Source organism: Capra hircus, chromosome 15, assembly GCF_001704415.2.
Source record: "Capra hircus breed San Clemente chromosome 15, ASM170441v1, whole genome shotgun sequence".
NCBI classification, from domain to species: Eukaryota; Metazoa; Chordata; class Mammalia; order Artiodactyla; family Bovidae; genus Capra; species Capra hircus.
This window is the reverse complement of record NC_030822.1, coordinates 28,310,528-28,331,824: the sequence shown is the minus strand read 5'-3', so window position 1 is coordinate 28,331,824 and position 21,297 is coordinate 28,310,528. Positions and strand designations below refer to the sequence as shown.

At 53.4% G+C, this 21,297-nt stretch overlaps 2 protein-coding genes across 3 annotated transcripts in view; both read right to left on the bottom strand.

Moving 5' to 3' along the window:
* GDPD5 (glycerophosphodiester phosphodiesterase domain containing 5) overlaps window positions 1-19,108 on the bottom strand; it is an 88,522-nt gene extending 69,414 nt beyond the window's left edge. For both annotated transcript variants that reach the window (XM_013969769.2, XM_005689989.3), the window contains exon 1: window positions 18,277-19,108. The gene's annotated coding sequence lies outside the window, so the exon portion shown is untranslated. The remainder of the gene's footprint in view (window positions 1-18,276) is intronic.
* On the bottom strand, window positions 5,776-6,246 carry LOC102190439 (40S ribosomal protein S24-like). The gene has a single exon (XM_018059338.1). The coding sequence runs from the start codon at window positions 6,219-6,221 to the stop codon at window positions 5,826-5,828; it is 396 nt and encodes a 131-aa protein (XP_017914827.1). The 5' UTR covers window positions 6,222-6,246; the 3' UTR covers window positions 5,776-5,825.

Sequence of the window (21,297 nt, the reverse complement as noted above, 5' to 3'; positions counted from 1 at the left end):
CACTCTACCACCAGGGAAGTCCTTCAATAGAGTTGTATAGGTAATTCCACAATGCTGAGAGTTAGGCATCCTTTACCTTCCTTCTACAGGAACAAGGAGGTCAGGGACTCGCCCTAGACCACTGGCAAGAACGCAGAGTCAGGGCTGCCCCATCCCAGAGAGAATGCCCAGGTGACTCAGAGCCTCCCCTGCTGGGCTCAAGAGTGGAGAATGTATCTAAGCTGCACTGATCATTTTATGGAGCTTAAGAGAAATTTCCTCTTTCCTGCTTAGAGAGAGATCACAGACCAAGTATCTAAAAAACCAATTGCTTTGTTCTGGGCTAGAACTAAATCTTTCTGCAAATCAGTGGTCTACTAAGTACCTGGCACCAGAAGGTGTCCCTCCTGCTGGGTAGTTTGATTTGACCTCACGCCAATCTCAAAAGCTTTATAGCCTAGGCCGAGCCTCAGACTGGCCATGTCACAGACTCAAGGTTGCACACATAAGGGGTGGAGCTGGGACAAGAATCCAGATGTGTCAGGGCTTTTTAAGCCAGAGGGGTGGGAGAGAATAGATATTTATGTCCACTGGGCTCTCTTTTCAATAAACTCCTTAAGTCTATGCTGCCCCCTCGCTATATCCTTCTTCCTGCCCGCCCCCTCCCCTGCCCCCAACCCTGTGCCAATGGAAGCGGAGGGAACATCTGTGATGCCAGTTGTCTACCTCCAACCCCCAGCCCTGGTGGGGCCAGAATACCATCTGGGAGCCACTCAGGAACAAGGGCACTGAGAGGGACCCTCAGAGCTCTTGGGGAATGGAGGCTGGGTGCAGCCCAGCCCTACACTTCTGCACCCCCACCCTGGACAGGTGGCTTTGACCAAGCACTCTGTGTGACAGGCTGCAGGGCCCCCAGATTGGAAATAAAGCAGCAGCCACACCAGAGAGCTGAGTTGCTCCCACTGACACCTCCTGGGAAGCAGAGGGGAGGGAGGGTGACAGTCTTGTTCTGCCCTCAGGGACACAGGCCAGAGTCCCCCAGATAAGACAAGCCTGTTGGATCCAGTCTGTGAGCAGAACAGAAAAGTTGAGGAGGGAGCGTTCCTGACACATGCCCCACCCTTTCCCAGGAGCCAGACTCAACACTCTGCAGGCCTCTGGGATGCAGCTGGGAGGGGTGGTGTCTGGTCCCAGGACCTAGCACTGCTTTTCCTCCTGTCGGAAGGCACACATACACACGAGTGCAAACACGCAGGCCTGGCCTGCCTGTGCAACATGTACATAATTCATGGGCTCTGGTCGCTTTGGCCTGGATAAAGTATACCCGACAGAAGCCTGCACGGAGATTAGCGAGTGGCCACCCGGGAGCACTTCTGGGAAAGGGGTGAGTCCCCAGAGGGCTGGGGGATTGCGGGCAGTGAGGGTCAGTTTACTATATGCTTTCACAAGTTTTATCTCATTGAATCTTCATAGAAGGCCAGTGTGGGAGTTACTATTGCTCCCATTTTACAGATGAGGAAACTGAGGCTCAGAAGTCAAGTAGCTTACCCATTTTCACACAGAAGGAAGAAGCAGAGCTCCCTATCCTGCACCAAGCTGCTTCATGCAGGCAACCCACAACCCCTGTCTAGCTCAACTCCCCTCTGCCACCCAGTTTGGGTCCTTAGAAGAGCCATCAGTGAGGACACCATGGCCCCTCATCCTGAGCTCAGCAGACTGGATGCTGAAAGGAAGAGAGAATGAGGACTGAATTCCTCCAGCCAAGTCAGCCTGACCTCTGCCCTGGCAAATGTCTGGCCCGTGCCCTGCTAGGGCTTCCCAGGATACCTCAAAGCTGGGGGAGAAACAGTCTGGTTCTCCCCTGCACACATGCCAAGAATTCCCAAGAGCCCTTCAGAGCTGGAAGGGACATGCTAGGTGACCTTGAGCCCAACCATGAGCATGAGCAACTCAAGGTCCAGAGCAGGAAAGGACTTGTCCAAGATCCCATGATGGAAGAGTCCAGTCAGTCCACAAACCTCCAGGTGGGCAGCGGCCAGGTGCTGGGGACACTGGGATGAACGGCTTGGCCCTCAAGGTGCTCCCACTCAGCTGGTGTTCGGACCCTTGTGAACTGCCCAGCCAGCTTCTCCAGCCCCAGCTCCAATGTCCCACCTCTCCTCCCTCTGCCTCCCTCCCCCCAGGCTCTACACAGGGTCCAGAAGGTGTAACTTACCTGGTTGCCACCTCTGTACCTGTGCTTCAGGCTGTTGCCTTTCCAAGAATGTCCTTCCTGGCTGGCCAGAGCCTGTCTACCCCTCCAACCCCCAGGTGACCTGCTTTTCTGTGCAGAGACTAACCCCAGATTCCTGAGCCCAGCTCAGGCCAACGGAGCCCGGGGGAAGTGCTCCTTCCCTCTTCTGAGCTTCCCCTCACTCCTGACAACATCAAGGAACTCCTTCTGTGTGAAAATGGGTAAGCAACTTGACTTCTGAGCCTCAGTTTCCTCATCTGTAATATGGGAGCAATATTAACTCTGTCTAGGGTAAATGTTCTTGGAACTATCTCCCTCACCCACCTCTGGACCAGCAACTACAGAGCCACTGAACTCAGCAGTAGCTGCATCACCCACCGACCTCCCACAAAGACCCCTAACAATAAAAAACAAAAGCAAAAACACTTCTTTCTTTTAGGGCTAGTATTTATCTTTCTTTAAAAACCCTTAGTGGGCACAAGGAAATGAAATGAAAGGTTCTTAGTCAGATGCATCTTGGCATTTCCAAACGCTGGCTGTGCGCCTGGCACCCAGAAGACGTCTGAGAGATGTGTGTTTGGTGGATGAAAGAATCAAAATATCTCCACCATTCACTTCCTCCTGTTGCCTGAAACTCCACCATTATTACCAATTCTTTCCTGGGGCCAAATGGTCCTCCCGCAGATCCTCTCTCAAAAGGCCAGCTGCCCGGGGCAGAAACAAGCTCTAGCTGAAGCCTTCTGTGCCAAATTGGAAAGTGAGGGTATACAGATCAGCTCTCCCCTGTGTTTTCTCCAGGCTATCAGCCCCCAGACTCTGCTCTGCAACAAAGCAGCCACATGTTCAGGCAAGCTTGGGAAAGGCTGGTGGCACCTGTGCCACAGGTTGGGGATCTCTCGTGCATATCAACACAGTAAAGGCCCTGAGAAGTCCGGTTCTGAGCTATGTGACCTTCCATTTCCCAAATCTATTGCATCCTGGGACCCAGAACCATCCCAGGGAATCAGGGCTCCGCAGAGCACAGTCCAGGCAGTGTGGACCAGATGGTGGGCCCAAGCCGACTGCAGGACTAGTATGTGTGCTAAAGGCAAGCCCACACTCCCCGAAGGCCAATCCAGAGGCAGATGATCCTGCCCCAGCTTTGTGACAGAAGCAGTAAATGAATGAGGCATCACAGGGCTTGCAAACGGAGCACAGGAGAGGGAAGAGGTAACAGGCCAGGCTGGAGACCTGAATTCCCACTGCACTTCTGTGCTCACTGCTGACCACTGGGCAAGGGACCTCCTCCAGCTGAGCTGAGTTTCCACTGTCTGCAAAACAGAGATAATGCTATTCTCAGGGCTGCTGCAGGCAGAGGTGGATTATAAAGTCCTGTGCTGTGTACACCATGATATACCTGTGTGTGCTCCTGGGAGGGTGTGGTCATGCCTTGATTGATCACAAGCCACTGCAGAGGTCCTCAATCAGGATGGATAGATGATGGATGCAAGACCCAGGGACAAAAATTTCTAGTAGAATAGCTACAAGTGAATGAATCAATGAGGCAATTCTAATAAGCTCAATTGTCCCATTTCTCAGTCCCCAACTGGTAGAAGCAGCAAATTAGGAAATACACACAGAGGCAAGAGGGGAGGAAAAAAGAGGTGCTGGACCATTGGAGGCAGATCTGTGGGCAGCAAATAAAGGGTCAGGGAGAGAAGAGTCAGGAACCTACAAAGGCAGAAACTGTTGTTGAACAAGTGAGCAGTCCTGGCTCATGGGGTGCAGGAAACCTGTGGGGTCTCAGCTGGTCTTGGCTCTTCGAGCAAAGCAGTCAGTGTTCACAGTGTTCACCATCCCAAGAAGTTAACCATGTGGACCTTGTGCAGGGAAAGGAAGACATCACTCCTTTTCGAAAAGGTTTCCAACCCAAACTATTAGATGGTTGTTTTAAAAGGGAACAGGGAGCAGGAGGAAGCCTCAGGGCCACACGCCTTAGCTGCCTGAAAAAATAGGCTCGGATGGTAAAGAATCTGCCTGCAATGCAGTAAGACCTGGGTTTGATCCCTAGGTCAGGAGGATCCCCTGGAGAAGGGAATGGCAACCCACTCCAGTATCTTTGCCTGGAAAATTTCATGGACAGAGGAGCTTGGCGAGCTACAGTCTATGGGATTGGAAAGAGTCGGACACGACTGCAACTAACACTTTACATTTTTATACCAGCTCATCAACATATTCATGCACAGAACAAACTACTTTTTTTTTTCTTTTTTTCTTCTTTTCTTTGGGGATCTTAGCTCCCTGGGGATGGAACCCATCCCCCAGCAGTGGAAGCACAGAATTTTAAGCACTGGACTGCCAGGCAAGTCCTGACATTTTGAAAGTGCCTATTGTGTGCCAGGTAAGTGCTGTTAGGCGCTGGGGGGAAGGCCTCGTCGGACAGTGTAACACATTGAAGACCTGGATAGACTAATGAAGTGTTGGGTCACTTGAGGATAGTGAAGGAGGTGTTGGAGAAAAAAGCTACAGACAGGAATTCTGGAGGACCAAGCTAAATCACCATGTGACCTCAGGCAAGTGACCTTCCTTCTTTGAGCCTCCACATTCCCATCCAAAAAGTGGGGCAGATTAAAAACAAAAAAATCACTTAAAGTACTACTCTGCACCAGGAACTGGACCAGTGGTTACAGACCTTATCTAATGCACACAGCCAGCGAGACAGCTGCTGCTATTTGTGGTGGGGAACGATTGTCCCTTTTGCAGATGAGCAAATCGAGGCTCAGCTGGTTACTCACATGCCTGAGGGCAGAGAGTTGGCGGGAGCCAGAATTAAAATCTAGGTTTGCCTGACTCCAGAGCTCCCCTTCTCTGGCCCTTGCAAGCAAGTCCCACGCTGCCTCGCACAGATGGCCGCTAAGGTTCGGTGACATCACAAATAGCAAACTGCTTCATAAAAGCTAAACTATATCCTGTGACCAAAACCAAAGAGAAATCAGTCTGGATCCTCCAGGAAAACAAACACTGAAGTTCACAGGAGCATTGAGAACTAGCTGCAACCCAGAACTCCTGGGTGCCTGATCCCTCTACCTCCTTGACCAACTTCTTCCCAGGAAAACGGCAGTCCCAGGAGCCCCGGGCAACCTCCCACAGCCCATGCAGTGCCCTCCCAGACTGGAAATGGCCTCACGCAGGACAACCCCTGTGGTCCTCCTCTGCTGAGGACCTAGATGCCCTGGCCTGGTGTGAGTGGGGGTAGAGGCTGGACAGTCAAGAGCCCCGCAGCTCCTTGGCCCCAGTGACAAGCCAGTCACCTCATCTCTCTTAGCCTTGAGTTTCCCCACCCACAAAAGAGGGATTAAAGCAGACAGACCTCACGTGGGAAAGGATCTGCTCGGAGGAGGGACTCGACAAATATAACTGACCTTTTGTGGGATGAGTTTAACTGGGTGGGTAGAAGGAAATCCAGGCTCTCAAAATCCCTGTTTGAGGAGGCAGGCGCTGCCCTACCCACCAGGAATCCCTCCACCCCCACTCTCTGTCTAACATTTTTTTTTTTTTTGTAAAAGGTCTTAGTTTATTCTCTCTTTCATGAAAAATCTGCACAATCACCACAGATACAGTCACTGCAGAATCTTTACTCCTTTTTACCAGCACCAGCGTTGGCCTTTGCAGTCCCCCTGACTTTCTTCATTCTGTTCTTGCGTTCCTTTCGCTGTTTTCTTGAGGTCTTTTTCTTCTCATACAGGCCATGTCTTGCAAGCCTATGTTTGGGCTCATTCTTCTTCGCGTAATCTAAGGAATCGTAAATCATGCTGAAGCCAGTTGTCTTGCCACCACCCAAATGAGTTCTGAATCCAAATACAAAGATGACATCTGGTGTGGTCTTGTACATTTTGGCCAGTTTTTCCCGAATTTCTGTTTTAGGTACTGTTGCCTTTCCAGGGTGAAGAACACCGATGACCATTTGTTTCCGCTGAAGCAGTCGGTTGGTCATGAACTTCCTAGTCCGGATAGTTACTGTGTCGTTCATGATGGCAGGTGATCTTCAAGCAGCCAGGGAGGACCCTGTCTAACCTTAAACGTGCCCCGGCCTGAGAGGTGAGCTTAGCTCCTACCACCACTGCCATCAGCAAGACCCTAATTTGCTGACTTCCCAGGGTGGTGGGAGCCCAGGTAAATGAGAAAGAGAAAGGGGAGGCTTCAGCTGAACTGCACCCATCTTTACTGGAGACATCTGGGACCCTGGGCACAGACATCCTCATAGACCTACTGTGGCCCAGAGAGGCTGCTAACTGGCTTCCGGCCACACAGCAAGTCAGGAGTCAAGTGGGTGCTGGGACCCAGGCCTTTGAGACCTAGCCCAGAGCACTCTCCACTAACCCTGGATCCCCGTTTTGGAGCATGGATAAAACCCAGGGAGGAAGAACAGTGAAAACAGTCAAGATGAGGCACCCACACCCACATCATGCTGGTCAGTAGGCTCTGGCCATTGACAACTGGACTCCCGAGACAGAGGTTGAAAACCAACACCCAGTTGCTCTGCTGTTCCCTGCCTCACTCACTGCAGGTACTGATGGGCACATTTCTGTACAGAAAGGGCTTAGCCTGCTTCTGCACAGGCCTCAACAAAAGGAAGGAGGTTCCAATTGCAGCATAGTGGACTTAAGTTAGACACAAGAAAGAACTTCCTGAGGCAGCATTAGAAACGGACAGTGCAGGTAGAAAGGAAACAGGATGAAAGTGGTTGTGGAGTCTCTTCTAAAATACAAGATGCTTGGACTTCCCTGGTGGTTCAGTGGTTAGAGTCTGCCTTGCAATGCAGGGGACACAGGTTGGATGGCCAGCCAGGGAACTAAGAATCACACGACTTGAAGCAACTAAGCCCAAATGCCACATCTAGAGAGAGTCCATTTGTCGCAATGAAAGATCCGCATGGTGCAAGGAAGATCCCAAGGAGCCAAATAAATACATATTTTTAAAAAATACAAGATGCTATCTCATCCTTCAGGGCTTCCCAGATGGCGAGAGTGGTGAAGAACTGCCTACCAACACAGGAGACATGAGAGATGCGGGTTCGATCCCTGGGTCAGGAAGACCCCCTGGAGGAGGGCATGGCAACCCACTCCAGTGTTCTTGCCTGGAGAAACCCATGGATAGAGGGGCCCGGCAGGCTACAGTCCAGGGGATCGCAAAGAGTTGGACAGGACTGAAGTGACTTAACACGCATGCACGCATTCCATCCATAAATTCATTTTGGCTTCAAAACAGACCTGGAAGGTAAGTGTGGCTACCCTTTGCTTCTGCTTACCCTTACTTTCTAGGTGGGCAACTGAGGCTCAGAAAGTGTAAGTAACTTACCCAATGTCTTCAAAGCTCTAAAGAGGCAGAGCTGGGCTGCAAAGCCAGGACTGACACGGCAGCCGGTTGAGATCAAGGCACGACCACACCCACCCCTGGCATCTCGCTGCTCCTCCTCAGCCTCAGAAGCTGGAGATTTCCATCCGGGAGAAGAGGGAGTGCTCAGTGGTGGCCAGCTATTAAGGAGAGGGCTCTGCATTCTAGGACTGCCCTGCTGTCCCCACAATGCCACGCCCCAAATGCCTCCAGACACTTTCCACACAATATGGCCCGCTACATCTTCTGTCTGACTATGCTCCTGAGCTCATCTGACGCCAGCCTCCCCGTAGCCTTTGCCTGACTCCTGAGATAAGGCTGTCCCTGGTAAGACCACCCTGGAAGCTACCTGCAGCCTGATCTAGGCGGAAGAGGCATGGGCCAGGGTGAGCCCCGAGGTCCCTGCCTCCTCTGCAGCAACAAGTGAAGGGGAGGCCTGGCTCCTCCTGCCGCGCTCAGCAATCTCCGAGTCACTGCCGGGCCCTGGGACGGCTTAGCCCTGTTCCACTGCTGGGGAAACAGAGGGCCAGAGCAGCCAGGCCACTTGCCCACAGTCAAAGAATAAGAAATAATTCAATAAGAAACTGAGCAGGGATTCAAACCCATGTCTGTCTGATTCCAGAAGCCCTGTGTGTCACCAGAGCATCATTCCACCCCGGAGCATCACTCTACCCCAGAGTGTCTTCCTTGTGCTCTGCTTGCTGCAGCCCCTAGCGCCACGCCTCCGTGCCTTATGCTTCCTCTTCCTAGAACACCCTTCCCACCCAATTCAGACCAGTAGAGTTCCTAGCCTATCTTTTAAGATTCATTTCAAATGCCCCCTTTTCCATGAAGCCCCCTGGCTTCTCTCATTCTCTTCTGAGCTCCTGTGTTTTTGCTTGTATCCTGCTCAGAGCAGCCTGCCCTGCCCTGTGAGGAAGAGACTTGACCCACACCCTAACCATTCCCTGCCACCCCAGCCTTGGGGCTTCTCCTGGGTGGCGACACCCAAGTCTTCTTCCTCCCAGCTCTTCATGCAGACTTGGTGGTGGAACTTGGGGACATCTCATCCAACTGCTTTTATTTATTTTTTTCTGACAAATAAGCCATTTATTCGCAAGCAGAAAAAAACCAAATATCCATTTTGATTTTCAAAACACCCTGGACATCCTCTTAGAGCATTTATCACATTAAATCAGTTATTTGATTACGGTCATCCCTCGGTATCTGCGGGGGGACTGGTGACTGCTCTCAGACACTGAGCCTTAATAGAATGAGACCAATTCTCACAGGACGTGATTTGCAGGGGAGGACCTGGGGAGTGGGGAGGTAACTGACAGATAAGTGTCCACAACAGGGTCAGGCCGTGGGGAACGGTCACAGGCCTCGTCACCGGGGCAGAGTCTAGACTGAGGGCGGTGACAGTCCCCATCCTCTCATTAAAGGTCCGGCCACATCGTGAGTACTGGGCTCCCACTGTCTTATTTGTGATAATGGTAAAGACCGTTATTTCCTGGGCACTTCCTGCTCACCAGGCACCATCCCAAGCACTTTCCATTCATTCACTCATCAATCTTCACAACAACCCTCTGAGGTACTCTCTGCTATTCCCAGTTCAAAGATGAGGAAACCCAGGCACAGGGAGGTTAAGGGACATAGCGGTTAATCCCCCAGCCATATTACGGCAGAGTCAGGATTTCAGGAGAAAGTCGGTTTTAGAGCCTGTGTTCTAACCACTATTCCATGCTTCCTGATCAAAAGGGACAGAGACACACACTGAAAACTCACAGCTAGGTCCTCTGAGGACCAGTGGCAGCAGAGCTGGGCCAAGTGGTGGGGATGGTGGCCAGGGGCCTGAGCACCAGTCTCAAAGGGGTGCTCAGGCACTGCTGGTGAGGCAGAAATAGAAAGATGGGTGCCCCTAGCACTCCTCTCGGAGAGGATTGTGGAAGATGGGATGCTCTGGGGTGGGGGCTGAGATTCCCTTTGAAAGGGATAAACTCAAGCATCAAAGATGAGCCTTAAACTGCATCCCTTGGAAGGTGAGTCCAGCGCACCTCATAGGTTTTGCCTGAAAGCCTTGCGTTTGTTGTTTGCCTCTCTGGGCCCAGCCCACTGTGCATCGGGGCCTCTGGAGGCTGAGGTGTTGAGTTATCTGCTGTTGGTTTCTGGGAGGTTCACCCACTGGGAAACCCCAGTGGGAGACTGGAGGAAGGGAGTAGAAGTTTTATTCCACCACTGGGGCTCCTGGGTTACCTGGGTCTCTCTCCTGCAGGACAGAGCCTCTCTCCTGATAGCTGACCACTTCCTCCTGGGGCACCTGAAGCCCTGGGCAGGAACCGGCCCCCTGCAGCTGTGCTCCCTTTGCTGCTTTGCCACACCCCGTTGTCTGAGCAGCTCACTCTGGGCTCATACACCCTACCTTTCTGGGCCAGAGCAGAGGAGACCAGGTACTGTTGCCAGTGACCCCTTTTTGCAGTCTTTCTTTCCCCCTCAGAGCCCCTTCTAAATGTGCATGAAACAACTGATTACATAACAGGGGTCTGCAGAGGGGCATGTTATAAGTGTGCAGACCTCTGCTCTCTCAGCCTGGGCCAGCACTCAGAGCAGGTTGGGAGCAGGGAGCAGGACTGGGCCATGAAGGCAGGAGGCAGAGTTCAGTGAGGACAGCCGTGGCCAGTGTGAGCACTCATGACACGGTAGGCACTGTGTACTATACACCAAGCACTTCATTCACTTCTCAGAACCTCCCCAAGGAGGTTGCACATCCTATTTGCGCATTTTACAGAAAAGAATACCGGTGCTCAAAAAGCAAAGCTGAAATGACTCTCCCAGGGTTGTATTTCCAGTAAGTGACAAAGCCAGGGCTCAAAAGCGACTTTCTCTGCTTCTGAAACCCATCCTGGTAACCACCCTGAAATAATTTTCTTGGATTGGCTTTCAACAGAGGCAGCTGACTTAAATGGGGTCAATTATTGGTGAGGGCCACACAGAGGCCTCCAATGTCTCCCCAGTACCCTCCCCGAGATGAAAAAAATAAAAAAGAAAAAAACCTCTGGCATTCTTAGTTCTCCCAGGTGGGACGGAGGCCTCAAGCAGGCGGTGCAACTGGGTGTCCGGGTTGGAAAAACAAGCAGATTCAGACAAGGCTTCATTGTTAAGGAGAGCTTGACTCTTGGGCCATTAAAACAAAACCAAGCAAGACAAAATGCTTGCTGCCTTGTCTTATCTCTTAGAGAGAAGGGGGATGGGAAGGGCCCCAAGACTGGCTGCTGATCTCGCCCCACGCCAGCCTCCGTCTCCGAGACCCAGCTTCAGGTGGCTGGGCCAGTAGAAGGAGCAGCGCAGGGGGAGCCCAGGGAGCCCATTTTCCAGAGTCCAGCAGGCTCCGCCACTGTCTGTGACCTTCGACTGCACACTGCTGGCATGGCCAGTGCCACACTGGTGCCTCCTGCACGTGGCCTCATTTGGTCTCCACGGTCCTTTCAGAGAGAGATGTTATTTCTGTTTTCAGATGAGGACATTGAGGCTCAGAGACGATACTCAAGCAGGGATCAGAGGGGTGTTGGAATCTAGGTTTATCAGATTGCAAAGTCTTTCCAGTCCCTGTTTCTCCAGGGAGGGCAATACCCTGGAAGCAAAGAGCTCCTTGTCTCGGGGATGTACGGGTATCACCTGGGGATGCGGTAGGAGGTGCGCTGCGGAGGGTGGCCAGGTGGTTCTCAATCTCACTTGTGCTTTGACATCACCTGGGGAGCTTTAAAAACTACTGTTGTGTAGGTCTTGCCCCAGGAGTGGGGACCAGGCAGGCCTTTTAAAAGTTTCTGCAGTGATTCTAGTGTATGCAGCAAATTTGAGAGCCATGGGCCCAGATGCTCACTATAACCTCTTCCACCCTACACCTTATAAAGGAAAGAAGGGCTTTGTTACTCTGACCTCATTTTACAAGAGAGGCAAAAACCAGGCAAAACAGAAGGGCCAAGGTCATGTCCTCAGGGCCCACCATCAGCTGTGAGTGCAGGCAGCGTGAGGGGACCCTGACTTTAGGGTGCCTCTGGGGTGAACTTTTTAAAAGATAGTTGGGGGGTCCTGGCTGCTTTGTTAGTGGAAGAAAAGTTTCTCTTTGAGCCTCCAGGGTAGGAGGGTGAGGCAAATTCTTCAAGGCCTTTTTTTCTTTTCCATAGTGTTCACTCATTTAAAAGCTAAACAGCTGTAGGATTAACGCTGGAAGACCACCTCTGCCGGTGGGCGTGCTTTGGGAGCAAGAAGATAAAAGAACTCCAAGCAAGGCCTGTTTATTCTTTTCCGTTGGAGATTTGGTCCCAGGCCTAGGAAGAGCTGAGGCTCTCAGACCTCGGCCCACACTTCCTCCCACCTGCCTCCTTGGTGCCCTCCAGGAGGATGTCACAGGTGGCGAGATAGCATGGGGCAGGGGTAAGATGGAGGCCTGTGGAGTCCAGCAGACCCAGGGTCTGCCCAGGCAGGGACTCCTCCTGGACAGGAACCACTCCTCTCTGAGCCTGTGCCTACTGTTGCCCGCACAGTGATACCAGGGTGAGTGTGCATGTGTGTTAAGTGATACTTTTCAATGCAGCTCCAGGAGCACCACCTTCAGGAAGCCTTTCCAGACTCCGCCTCTTCCCTGCACTGAACAAACCCAGCCCCTGGCCTCCTCCGCCACATTGTGCGTTGCCACTGCTTGTGTTCTCCCCTCCTGAAGAGGCCGCATATTCATTCATTATCCAGGACAGCTGCCCTGTGCCTGGGACTCATTCCCTATGTCCATGCTGAGCACCTATTCTTTCAGACTCCAGAAGATGCTCAAGATACAGGCAACAACAGCACAAATGCACTGAGTGCTTATTATGTGCCAAGCATTTTTCTGAATGTTTTACATGAATAATGCATTTAATCCTCGCCACAACTATAACTGTCCCCATTTTACAGATGGCAAAACTGAGACCCAGAGAGGTTAAATCACTTGCCCAAGTCACATGGCTAGAAAGTGTGCACTTGGGCTGTGATCTGAGAATTGCCCTCTAACCATCCACAGATGTCCATGGGATCTGCCCCCGCCTTGGGAGCTCAGTCTTCACAATTTGGAGGTTTTGTATCTGTGTTTACTTGTTGAATGTCTGTTCCCCCCACGGACCAAAATCGCCAGTCATGTTATGTTTTGTAATATGTAATCATGTGTGTGTGCAGAGAGAGAGGGAGACCAAATGAACACTGCTTCCCTTAAAGGAAGGATTCGTTCTGCTCAGCATCTGCTACCTGGACTCCAGACGGCTCCTCCCAACTGGGTCATTCCTGCTGTGAAGGTCTGGGAAGGACCAGGTCCCTGGACATCCCTCCTGGTCCTGACCTCTGCCTGGAACTTGGCCTACCTACTGGGAGGGTAGTGGGAATGGCAGTTCTCCAAATCGGATGATCTGCCAGAGTCCTCCCCAGGTGGCAAAGCCTCCTCCTGGGCGAAGCCCTCCCTGCTGCTTGGCACACCCTCCCTCCCAGCCTCAGTGGCTGGGCTCTTCCATCAGCTTCTTACTGAGTCACTTGATCACGAAGCAACTGTGGGGACAGGCAAGGGGCCTCCTGCTGACAGAGTCTGTGTGTCAGGCCTGGCACTTGCCTGCCATTGTCTCATTTAACCCCTGCAACACTGTGATTACCGGTGCCATTTTATAGAGAAGGAAACAGAGGCACAAAGATTGAGTAACTTGCCTAAGGGGCAGCTTGTACTGTCTCTCCTGGGACGGGGTAGAGGCACCCACTCTGTGCCAGGCACTCTGGGAGCAGCGGGAGAACTGAGTGGCAGAGAATCTGCTTCTGACTGGCTAGCAAAGGAAGCAGACCTACATAAACCCAATCCACAGACCACAGCAGGCAAGGAAGGGCTGTAGATCTGTAGAGGAGGAGTCCTGGAAGCTTCTAGAAGGAGACATCTTCAGGCCTGGCTCGCTTCCTCATTGCTCCACTCCCACGACCACCAAAGGAAGAAGGGCAAGCCTTGGCCGACAAAGTTCTGGTGCCCCGTGGGTCCTGCCCTGGAGGCCGCAAAGGGAGGAGAGGCAGCTGCTCAGCCAGCTGCCCTGCCAGTGACCCCACTGTGACCAGGCCCGCCTGCCTCCAGCCCTGCCAACCCGGCCTGGCCCAGCCGGCTCCCAATCACAGGGTCGTCTCGGCTCGGTTAATGACCATGCTCCAGCAGCCCAGGCTGCCTCCCTCCTTCAGGGGGAGGAGGCAGCGGCTAACTACAGAGCCTGCTGGTCCAGACAGCGCCTGGGCCAAAAATCACAGCCGCCCATAGTACCACATCCTCTGGCTCTGATGCTGTGGTCTCCTCCCCTACCTTCCAGGGTCACAAAGGACACTGCAGAAGGCTGGAGCTCTGGAAGCTCGGATACTCCACTCCCCTCCCCATAGACCCGGGGAAACAGGACCACAGACGGGTCTGATTCACCCCAAGTCATACAGCCAGCCAGTGCAGGGTCCAGGGCCCCCTGCTCAGCCCAGCACTGCCCTTCCCTAGCCCTGGGAAGAAGGACCCTTTCCAGGCTTTTTACATGTGCAGTTTGCTCTCGAGGTACTTGGGTGGAGTTGAAGAGGCAGGACATCTAAGAGCTGCTGTGCTGTCTGTTCAGTCGCAGATAACAGCACACTCCTGACTTCTCCCACCATCTAGCTGTGTGACCTTGGGCAAGACAAGGAGCCTTTCTGAGCCCTAGTTTCTGAGGCATAACAGTAGCTTCCTCCCAGAGTTGTGAATGAGAGGGTCTGTAAAACAGCACCGTGTCTAGCTCAGAACAAGTACTCAAGAGCATTAGCAATTGCTCATATCACCATCACAGTAGTAGTAAATGAGTATGTGGATGCATAATACCAACTGAAAAGTGGGATGCAATGGTAGGAATTGTTTATACTATTACTATGAAGTGTGAAAGATTTAGAGGCAGTGTGACCAGAGGCTTGGGTAATCCAGGAATGTTTCTCGGTGGGGGGTGAGTGGGTGGGGGGGATTTATGTTCTGAATTGGGTCTTGACTGATGGGGAAGTGGGCAGAGCGGAGGATGGTATGGATAATGGGGAAGAAAAGTGAAAGTGTTAGTCACTCAGTGTCTGACTCTCTGCGACCCCATGGTCTGGCCATGAACTTCTCCGGGCAAGAATACTGGAGTGGATTGCCATTCCCTTCTCCAGGGGATCTTCCTGACTCAGGGATCAAACCTGGGTCTCTTGCATTGCAGGCAGATTCTCTACCATTTGAGCTATCAGGGAAGCCCATGGATGATGGGAGGAACCCCATAAACAAAGGGGCCACACATGATGTGTTTAGGAAACAGTGGTGAGCAATGACCAGGGGTCCATGCAGTGGCTTTGGTGGGCAAGACCTTGAATGCACGAAGAGGTCTAATCTCCATCTTACTGGTAAGAAGGAGTCACAGAGGGTTCTCAATGGGGCCCTGTGATGCTTTCTGCAGTGTGAATTCTGTCTGGCATTCAAGGGTCTCCACCATCTGGCCACCCACCCCACTTATTCACACCCCTCTCTGACCCCACAGATTCATCACCACTCTAAGTTCTCCCCACCTCCCTGCTTATTACACCGGCTCATCTTTCTCGCCATTAGACCACCTTGTGGCTCACATTCACAGTGAGGCACTCTTTCATTAAATGCCTATCAGGCTATCTTTATGTATATGACCTCACAGTTACCTGTAGCTAACCTCATTTTACAGAGGAGGGAGCAGAGGCCTGGCCGGGCAGGTGCCTTGCTCACAGTCACACAATAAGTAAGTGGCACAGCCAGAATTCAACCTTGAGCTGATGTCAGGACCGCTATTCTCTACAGCAAGTTGCCTCTAGCCCCTGTCTAGACACCTTTCTCCTTGATAAAGCCTTCCGGGTTACTCTGGTCCCCAAGAGCCTCTCCCAGCCACCCCTCCTGACCCATTTGGCATCAGGGGCCCAACAGCTTGATACTTGTTTGTCTAGCTTGGTTTCCATTGTTTCCTCCAGGCCCACCTTGCCCCTTTTAAGAGAGCTGGGGTTGACAACAGGGCACTTTTTTCCTGTCGCCCCTTTCTGCCGTATCTAAGACTTGATCTAGCACTGACAGGGACAACCTGCCTCCTCTGGTGGGGTTCAGAAACCCAGCTGAACACAGAGCAATCAATTTCTCCAAGCTGCCTCCCAGCAAGGGTAGCCATAAATTATTTACTGCACCTTTGTGGCTAGGGAGGCCAGACAATGGGACAGAGGGAATGAACACCCACTCCCCCCGACCCTGAAGGGAGCCACCAGCCCTGAGGTGAGGGGTCAGAACCCAAAGCCCCCTTTGCCAGGGCCCCCAAGCAGATTCAAAAGGGTTATAGGATGAAGGCAGTGGCCCAGAGGTGCCTGACCTTTACAGCTGAGCAAATCCAGGTCTGTGAACCTGCAACAGTAGCCTCCATTCCTACCCAAGGCAAGTCTGAGAATTTCTCTGGCTTTCCTGGTCAAAAACTCAAGCTTCCTTTTCTTACAGGGAAGGAGATAGCTATCTGGCCACGTGCTGTATATTTATATCTCATTTAAACCTCACAGCAACCTTGTAAAAGAGGAGTTCTAATTCACAGAGAAGCAGCTGGGGCTCAGAGGAGTGAAGTGACTTGCCCAACACCACATGGCCAGTGGGAGGAATCAGAGCAGATTTCTGCTGCCTGGTGTGACTCACTGCTGTCTGCCCGTGCACTCAGCCCGCCCCATTGAGTGCTAGTCCCCACAATCCCTTCTCCATCCGGACACCTTCCAGGGCATCTGGTACGCAGTCAGCACTCAGTTCCTGAAGCAAACTCAGAGGCTCTGCGCAGATGGTTTGACCTCTCTGAGCCTCAGTTTCCCACACAAGGTAGCCATTAGCAACAAGCCCTGTCTTGGCAAACACCACTCTTTAGCACTTGACAGTCAGCTGGATGAGACGGCCCTATTCTCTGAGCAGGTAACATATCACCTGCCTTGACTCCAGTTTACAGGTGAGGCGTGGAGCCACGGATGCATCCAAGAGGCCCCTGGGGGGCACCCCAGCCTCTTCTGCCTCACTCTGTGTTCCAGGAGATCCTTTCTACTCCACCATGAAATGAGATCACAGGCATGAGATTATCTCACCAAAGAGGAGCTTTGTTTAGATGCGGGATTATTATGAGCATTTGAACCCCCAGGGAAGGTAGGGGCTGGGAATCCCAAGCCCCTCCAGTCACTTTCTCTTCCAGTTCCCCTAAACACTCACCCTCAGAGACTGAGAGCTTCCTGTCTTCAGCTGACCGCTCCATCCTCCCCTACCTCCCAGGGGCTTTCCAAGGTGGTTTCCCCTGGACTCTAGGAAGCTGGGCACAGCAGGGGTTAACTAGTCCCAGCCAAGGCCACCAGGGCTCTTACTGAGGTCACGTTCCCTCCCCACCAAGAACAAGAGCCCACGGAGTCCACGCCAAGCACTCTTTCACAACATCCCTCTCCATGCACAGCCCCAGGAGGCAACAGGACCCCTGCCTGGGAATCCAGCCCCTGGGACTGTGCCCTTCGCCCCGGCAGCCCCAACCCTGGGAACCTGTGCAAACCCCTGCCCTCACGGACCAGAGGTGTCTTGCAGGTTCCCCTGACTCGGAGAGGCTGCGGTCAGACGTCAGGTCTGGGCCAGAGGCCGTGGGGCTGCTGGTCTGTCTCAGGCCCCAGCACCAACCACATGGATTCTCACAACAGCCTCATATGTGGTCACTGAGACCTTTCATCAGGGGTGGGAAAACCCCAGCCACCCATCCAGAAGACGCTAACCAGGGAAGCGGAGTGGATACCTTGAAGGATGTTTGCAAAGGTTTTTCTCAAGTGTAATTCTGGCTCAACCTGTCACTTGCTTTAGGACCTCAACAATTGGTACCCCCTTGTCCCCAGGCATCAGTGTCCCCCTTTCCAATGTTAAGCATGTGCCCCGGGTGAGTGCTGAGGGCCTCATCTCCTTCAGCTCTGATAGGCTTTGACTTGGGGACCTCTATGGTGTGTTCTCCTAGCAGATAAGCAGCGTCTCAGGACCTCCTAGCCTCTTAGAGACGCTGGATCCTGGCACACAGGGGACGGGGCAGTTGTCAGGGAGGGAAGCTGTGAAACTGGTAAGCTTCCCACTTCTGCTCTCAACTCTGGGTCACCTTTCCTGGGAGGTGACATGACAGCGGGGTGGGAGGGAAAGAGGCCAGGAGAGACCAGCTCCCAGCCTGAGGATCAGCTCTCCGCTGGCCCGGTGGCCCCACCTTGACCCCTCCCCCCCACCTCCTGCCTGGCAGCTATGCACTTCCTTTCTTTTCCTCTCCATTCTCTGCTCCTCTCCCTCTCCAGCCTAACACTCCTCCCCAGTCTCAGCACCAGGCTAAAAAAGAGCAGGGTCAATCAACCCTGATGAACCTCAGTTTCCCCATCTGTAAGCGCTCTTAACAGCACACAACACCTTTCATCACACGCAGTGGGAGTGAGCCATTTGAGGGATCCTTTGCGCAAGGGTGGGGCGCGGACCCGCACACAATGGGCGCTCAATAAGTGCCCGTTTTCTCCCCTTTTCTCCTCCCTTTCCCGCGCCCCACTCCTAGCCAGTTCCAGCTGCAGCTTACGACCCTTGCACACCCGCAGGTGGCCCCGGAGCTGCCAGGATGGGGTCGGAGGCCGCCTTTGCTCGGCATCCGGGCTCTCACCTGCAGCTCTCGGCTCTCTCTTGTGTTCTCTTCGGGGCAAGCTTTCAGCCCCCTCGTCTGGGCGGCAGGAAGGTGGCAGCTTCGACTCGCAGCACCAACCCAGTCTGGCTCAGTCTGACTGTCCAGCCCTCCTGGGACCCCTCACGGGGATCTGGACGAGGCCGGGGCTTCCTGGACTTTCGCAAGGATCCCAAGTCCGAAGTACCGTATCAGAGGAGGCAGAAGGTCCGGGTTTCGGGGAACCAGAGTCTGGAGGCGTCCGGACTCCTTTGCACTCAATCAGGGGGTTGGGGTGCACCCCGCCTTAACCCTGGCCGGAGGGCTGGGGGCTCCGACACACACTACAGAAAGGCTGCGAGCGAGCTCGTAACCCTGGAGCCGTATGGTGGGCGAGGAGCGTCCCGTCCCGGTGCACTGGATCTGGGTCGGGGGCTCGGGGCGTCCGGGCTACACGCCCCGGACCGCGGAGCAGGGAGCGTCCCGCCGGAACCCGGGGCTGGGGCAGGCGGGGCAGGGCAGGGCGCCGGCGAGGAGCGCGGAGCCGAGGCGGCCGGAGCCTGCGGGGAAGTCTTTCTAGGTCCGGACTCGGCTGGCTCTGCAATATGGGGCGGTCCACGGCGCGGCAGCTGACTCCAGAGCTCCGGGCCGCGGCTACACTTCCTCCTCTTTCCTCGGCTCGCTCGCTGCTCGCTCAGTCCCGCGCCGCAGCCGCTGCCACCGCCGCTGTCATCCCCGCCGCCCACCCCCACTGGAGCTGCAGTCTGAGCCGGAGCCGAGCAGAGCCTGGGTAGCGCCGCTCAGTGCCTGAGAGCCTGCCAGCACGGCCCCTCCCGAGTAGGGGCGGGGCCAGTATGAGGCCCCCGCCCACCCGAGCTACAAGCAAGGGGCGGGGCGAGCTCCAGATTCCGCCCCTACCCCCACCCGGCTCAGGTCCCGCGCCGTCGGGCAGCTGGAGCCAATCCGAGAGCGGGAAAAGAGCGGAACTCAGCTGAACGTGGACTCTACCTCGGAGAGGGCGGGGCCGAAGCGGAGAGGTGCAGCAGCAGACTGGACAAGGGAGGGCACGGTGGGGTTTAAAAGAGCTGAGCTGAGGGAGAGGGGAACCTGGGGACCCGGATGGAAGTAGGAATGGGCAGGGCTGGTTTATCTGAGACCGAGAGTAGGGCAGTCAAGGGGTAGGAACAGGGGTCGGGGTGGGAAAAGGAACAGGATGGAAACTAGGGTAGTTAGCCTGGGGCGAGTGGAGTCCTCAGGAATAGTGAAGCCCTCGAGACTGGTGGGATACAGCCTCACAGCATCCTTCTCCCTCTCTGGCTTCTAAGGCTCAGCGTGAGATGAACTTGGATACCGTGAAATATTCAGGTTTCTGGAAGCAATGAAAAATAAGTTTTTGAAAATAAAGAGCGGGTCTTTCTTTAACATTTCCTCCTTCCCAGAGCCCATCTGCGGGGGAGGGGGACGGAATGGGGGGCGTCGTTGTCAGTTTTAAAAATAAGGAACTAAAAGCAGAGGTTAGGTAGGGACAGCACACAGACATCTCAGTAGTATTGAGTTTCTGACCTGTACTCCCACCCCATCCATCCCCCAGAGCCTTGGAGTTGGAGCTGTGTCTGATTTATCTCTGGGCACTAGGTTCCCCGTACAGGGCAAGGCACAGAGCTAGTCTTGGAGGGTTTTGATGTATAAATGACTGAGTGTTGAACGTCCAGCAGGGGCCATGTAAAAGCCATTAATTGGCCTGGGGAGGGAAAGGATGGAGGCTACAGAGTACAGGTTTTCTGTAAGCCTCACCACCAACCTTGTACTGTAGGTACGCCATTTCACTGATGAGGCCACAAAGGCAGAGAGATGTCACCAAGTGATGTTCCCAAGACCATATAGCTGGCACAGGATTCCTTCCACTCATCACTGTCACATTCTAGGGCAAAGCTATGTGGCTCTAAACAGGTTACTTGATACCTCTTGAGCCTCTGGTGCCTCAACTGTAAAAGGGAAATAAAGATGTTGCTATTTAGCAAGGACTGGACAGGCAGCAGGCTTCAGAGGATGGAGGGAAGGTCTCCTGGCAGAGGAAATAGCATGTGCAAAAGCATGGAGTCTGAAAGAACTCCTCTGGGGATCCCTTGCGTATTCTGAGGGGATTAGGAGAGGTTTCCCTCAGGGAGTGACAAGCAGACTCAGCCCAGAAATAGAGCCTGGTAGGCTGCAGTCCATGGGGTCGCTAAGAGTTGGACACGACTGAGCAACTTCACTTTCACTTTTCACTTTCATGCATTGGAGAAGGAAATGGCAACCCACTCCAGTGTTCTTGCCTGGAGAATCCCAGGGACGGGGGAGCCTCATGGGCTGAGGTCTATGGGGTCGCACAGAGTTGGACACGACTGAAGCGACTTAGCAGTAGTAGCAGCAGCAGCTTAGGAGGGAACCCTGGGGAATGGACAGTGCTCCGTCTTTGTAAAGGCCAGCCTGGACTAAATGCTGGAAGTGGGGGTGAGCACTGCTCTGTTGAATCCAGACAAGTTCAGGGTAGTTGGTGCTCGTAGAGAAGGAACAGGAGAATGGATGGAAGAAGCAGATGGAGCTAGACAGGAGCAGGAGAATACTTTTTCCTTTTTTTCTTTCTTTGGCTGCACTGTGATCTCAGTTCCCCAACCAGGGATCAAGGCCAGACCCCCACAGTGAAAGCACTAAAGCGTAACCCTGGACCACCAGGGAATTCCCCAGACTTTTTTCTAAGGGCCAAGAACTCCATTAGAGTCTTGCTTCTGGCCCTGAACCCAACAGGTTTTTGCTGAGGCCCCAGCCTTGAAGCCCCTGATTCTTCTCTCACTGGTTATCAGAGGGGAGTCCTGGGATGTTTTAAAGCCAGATCTTGATATGGGAAAGACAGATAGGGAAGCCAGATACCATGAAAACATTTAAAGCCCACAAGAGGCAGATGGTATGAAGAGTTGGAGTCCTCTGTGGGGCCTGGACCCAGAGCTCTGCCCCATCCCTCTTCAGAGTACACCTTAGAGTCTG

What these genes read in the sequence shown, in the direction of transcription:
- LOC102190439 (XM_018059338.1), bottom strand. Translation starts at nt 6,221, where the DNA reads ATGAACGACACAGTAACTATCCGGACTAGGAAGTTCATGACCAACCGA.